Below are 4908 nucleotides of genomic sequence, written 5' to 3'. Positions count from 1 at the left end.
CAACCCTTTCAAGTGGACGGCAGATCTATCCATGTGCCAGCTGTTTGCGTTGGGTGTTAAAAAAGGCTACTTACCACAGTACCTCTCGGAAATACAACTGTTCCTAGAAGAATATGTCCTTTCAGCACCCGAGTGAAAGCCAATCGCTGCATCGAAGTGGGTGAACCGCTCATGTGACGAGTGCGTGTAATGTCTGTCGTTCCGTCTCTGCATTTCCAAATAATTAAGCCCTGAGTTATTAAATTTATTTCTTACCGACAAACAGTTTTGCTAGATCAAAAAGATATACTATACTTCCAAGGATACTGGCTGAAGAATGTGCTATTTATTGTGTTACACAATAACATCGAGTATATAACCAGAAATAGAGACGAAATAAGGGCCATCCATCGCTGGCAACCCATCAGGCAAATGGGCCTTATGAGTTGCCAGGGTTAGATCACTTTTAAATATCAACTCTCGTTTGCACTGAAATCTCATATTAGAAAGCTGTGTGACCTGTGTGTACGTCTCCGTATATTCCGAAAATGTTCTGTATTTATTGTAATAATGATAATATCTCTTGTTAGAGATGGGGGGCTGTTCCATTCGGTGGTTTGGGAAAAACAGCAAAACATCTAATTAGAAAACAAACGGAATCACATTTCATCGGTAATTAATATTAATTACGTAATTCTTCAATTTTCATCAATTATAGCAAAGCTCAAGTTAAACTGATTGATTTGAAGTGAAACAATTGACGACACCCCTCAATTGTTTCCAATTCGGGCTGGCCAATCGGAGCGCAATTGTCTCCGTAATGCTGTGGTAGAATAGTTTTCAAACAAATTAAATGGCATTTCGTATCTATTTTTGGTTATTTATTTGATGCACGATAATATGTACTTTTATCCGATCGTACAAAATCCTGAAAACAGGCTAAAACAAAAGTGTATAACTAGTTATAAAAATATGTTTGCACATAATTTTTATACGGAGATATTAATGTTTAAATACCATAAAGAACCTGCTAAATTTTCAAGTAACACCCTATGTAAGTGGTTATTAAATTTACATTTATACATATAAATAAGTAATTATACAAGTAACATTACACACAATAGAAAATTAGGAATTTATTGAGGATTCCGAAAACTAAATGAAGTCATAGCTTAAAGGACTTGTATCCAAGCCAAATTCAACATTTTGAAGAATATAAAAAAGTTACTTGTCTACATAGACCCGGCCGGGGATCGAACCCGGGACCTGAGAGATGGCGACACCAAGAAAACTGGTGTGCAAGTCACTCCATCACGGAGGCCGACAATTATTCGATCCGACCGGATTCGAATCGGCGTCTCCTAGCAAACCGTGCCAGATGCTATGCCAACTAAGCCACGGAACGAATCAGGGCACCTCTTGAATTTTTCTACGTGCTTGTTGTCGGATCTTTGTTTTTGGTTTTTCTTGCACCAGGGTTGTCACTAGACTGTAAGCGACATCAAGTATCGCACGACAAGCCGCCGGATGTCATGAGTGTTGTATGTCAGTATACTGACACACAACGGTTTACGGTCTAGTGACAACCCCAGTGCACAAATAAAGAATGAAGACCAAATGCGGGTAGTGAGAAAATCTCGCATGGCTAGAAGATGTTGAACTGCCTCATCCATCCCTTCGGGACCATAGACATTGTAAATTAATAGTCTCTGTACAGAGTACTAAAAAAACAGACTTCAAAAGTACGTGGAATTACATATAATTACCAAGTTTTATTGAAATCGGTTACTGGAAAGTGCGCAAACCCGGATTCATCCCCTAGTTCGCCACTATACGGGACTTGACACAGGAGATAATAAAAATCTGTTCGCACTACTCAAAGTATATTGAAAGAGAAAAACAACTCGAATTGGAGAATAGCTAAATTAACCATTAAAATAATTGCTCCTTATAATAAAATTTAGGCGCTATTTATAAAAATGAATCTTCATGCGTGAACAGCCACCCTTAGAGGTGGATGATTGTCTTCAAAATTAAATGGGACCACTATAGAGGCACCTTCTTTCGAACAAAAAAAGAATCATGAAAATCCGTACACAAATACCGGAGTTATCGCGTAACATACATACAAAAATACACAGTCGAATTGAGAACCTCCTCCTTTTTTGGAAGTCGGTTAACAAAAGGACTTCAATAAAACAGACATTAATGTAACTTAAATCTAACCAAAATTAAACTATTTATTTACTGGTTACAAGTGATAATAATACACACATCAAGCAAAAACAAACATATTTAACCGGGACGACAAAGGGTACAAAAGACTGATATCAGACTATATGGATTACTATTCTACAACCGACCAGGAACATGACGACTTCTGTTGCAAAATAAGCCATTCCTTGCACTTTCGTTCGAATGTATAAAAAGACTCAGCCGTCTTCAATGGTGGTGGAAGGTCATTCCAACATTTAGAGGCGGCAAAGCGGAAGCTGTCTCTGACTGTATCTGGGTGTATCCGCATTTGTAACATTGGGTATCTAATTAATAAAAACCAAATAACATAGGTACCTGTACTGTCCACCCGAGTCAACGAGCAACATGTCATTTGGACCAATACTGCGGTGGTCTGATTCAGGGTCGGGCTTGTAGTGAATGATGGCCCCGTTCTCGCCTGCGCCCGCGATTGTCGCAAACGATGGACCCATAAAATTTACTTCCTCTCTGTGAAAGAGTTGAAAATTATTACGCTAATTATTACTTCTGGCTAGTTCATCTGATGCGTCATTACCACATGAGGCATCAGATAAACCACCCAGAAAAGGGTCGGAGACGGACGCTGTGGGATCAGAAGCCATAGTGTCCCTCCCTTACCAATAGTCAAGAACAACTATACACAAAATCTTCTCATAATAACACATGGCCAACCATTACGGTTTGTGGACAGGCTAGGGGAAGCTCTCCCAACGCTCAACGCCAGTCTATTCCGAAAATTAATTAAACTCAAAAGGCAAGAGCTTCGCTCTTTAACTGCCACCCTAACGGGTCATGGTCCATACAATAAACACCTTTTCAATTTAGGTATCACAGACCCCTCTTGGAGGGGAGGAAACGGCTGCGCACATCCTAATACAATGCTCCGGCGTGGTACAAAGGACGAAGTACCTTCAAATGCCGAGGTCGTTCCCCGAAGTCTTTAAGAAATTTGACATCCGTATCCGGTTGTCAAAGGGAAGTACATCAAATGTCAAAACCAATGTTTGGCCAAATGTTTTAGTGAAGTATCCGCATGAATTGTAACGAAATGGACAAAAATATTGACAGTGAGAACAATTGATAAAAATGCATCGCTTCAGCATTAAGGCGTACGGCAGAAGGAAAAGCGGAAATCAACCGAATCTTACATTACACTTATGTGTTATTTTTCTGCCTATAAATCATACAATAGCCCAAATATCTCAAGTAATTAGACTCCTTTCAGTGGTTTATACATAAGTCTTGCCGATTTTGCTTTGGTTACTTTAGATTGCCTGTTTGTTAGTATATTTTGATGATTGTTGACAACGATTATTTTGAGATAGTGTTGTTCTTGTGAGTAGACATATTATCGATATTCTGTTATTGAAACAATTCACCACGAGGTTTTTTATTATTTCATTATTATTATTTTTAAATTTTACCTACAAATGAAAAAAGAAAGAAAGAATGGTTGGAAATTATAGGACTGCCGAACATAAACATTGGATCAAATACCATCTTCGTTTGTTCGCTCCATTTTGAAGTCAAATTTTAATAGATCTTTGAATGTAACTAGATTACATGATAATGCAATTCCATCGTTACATTTATTGGTAAATAACTTTCTATTGAATTTTGATTAAAATGGCTCATTACTTGCCTAGTAATAATAGCCTAGTATTAATCATACTTTGATTACAGTAAACTGCACAAATTTGCATACATAAAACACAGTAACAACAGTTTCAATTTGCAACATTTGCATGTCGATATATTGACTTATCTATGATTATGGTACAATACTAAATCCGCCATTTGTGGTGGACATTTTTGGTATAGGTAGAGACGGTTATTCCGTAGATAAGGCAGCTCCTTTCCTTAATTTTTTCCATCCTCTAAGATCCGCGTAGTAATTTTAATTCATTTGGTAAACTATTGAAGATCTTTATGCACATGTTGAAGCAGTTATTCTTATAAATTAATTTATGGCAACGAGGTTGGTATAAAATGATTCACCACTGGTGTGAAGATTACGCCCTATAGAGCATACTGTCAAATTCTACACATTATGCTCCATGGTCCAACCTTACACTGAGATCGTACGGTGCTTTGCGAGTTTTTGTTTTATAATACCACGCGACGGAGCGAACAAGTCGTGCGCCTGGTGGTAAGCGACACGCCTATCCACAACAGTAGCAGTGCTACTCAGAGCTTGAAATCGCAAAGATCTAAGGGGCACTGCCACTGCGCCCCTCACCCTGAAACATAAGTTGACAAGTCCCATGTTCCCGTTATTTCACCGTCAGCACCCTTACCCTTCAAAACCGGAACGCAGTAATGATCACATTACTGCTTGGCGGCTGAAATAGGTAAGATGTCAGTACTTCCCTTATCATTTCCCAAGTTTAAAACTTACATTATAAAAACATAGAAATAATTTAATTTTATTACAATACCTACTCAAGAAAATAAAAAGCTTTTTCGAACTTGACGATGGACTGTGGTGCACCCCTATATAGTAAATCTATAGGTGTACCTAACTTTTTCTTTCGATGAAAAAAAATATGACACGTTCAACTACGTGTTTGTCGTACACATTACTTATATAATATAAATCCGTTGGTATATTTTATTCTTATCATTGTTGACATTAAATTAACGGTAACTAATTTTGTTTGTTATATAGTTCAA

At 37.9% G+C, this 4908-nt stretch overlaps 1 protein-coding gene across 1 annotated transcript in view; it reads right to left on the bottom strand.

Annotated features, from left to right (window-relative positions):
* Nucleotides 1-74: 74 nt before the first annotated feature.
* LOC113236251 (xaa-Pro aminopeptidase 1-like) overlaps nucleotides 75-4908 on the bottom strand; it is a gene marked incomplete at both ends in the record, with an annotated part of 18553 nt that continues 13719 nt past the window's right edge. The window contains 3 exons of the mRNA XM_026472257.1: nucleotides 75-207; nucleotides 2551-2703; nucleotides 2814-2869. Coding sequence (XP_026328042.1) covers nucleotides 75-207; nucleotides 2551-2703; nucleotides 2814-2869 — 342 coding nt within the window. The remainder of the gene's footprint in view (nucleotides 208-2550; nucleotides 2704-2813; nucleotides 2870-4908) is intronic.

This window comes from Hyposmocoma kahamanoa, unplaced genomic scaffold (assembly GCF_003589595.1).
Source record: "Hyposmocoma kahamanoa isolate Upper Pololo Valley unplaced genomic scaffold, ASM358959v1 90449, whole genome shotgun sequence".
Lineage (NCBI taxonomy): Eukaryota > Metazoa > Arthropoda > Insecta > Lepidoptera > Cosmopterigidae > Hyposmocoma > Hyposmocoma kahamanoa.
The sequence above is the reverse complement of the archived record's forward strand: the minus strand, read 5'-3'. Positions and strand labels throughout refer to the sequence as shown.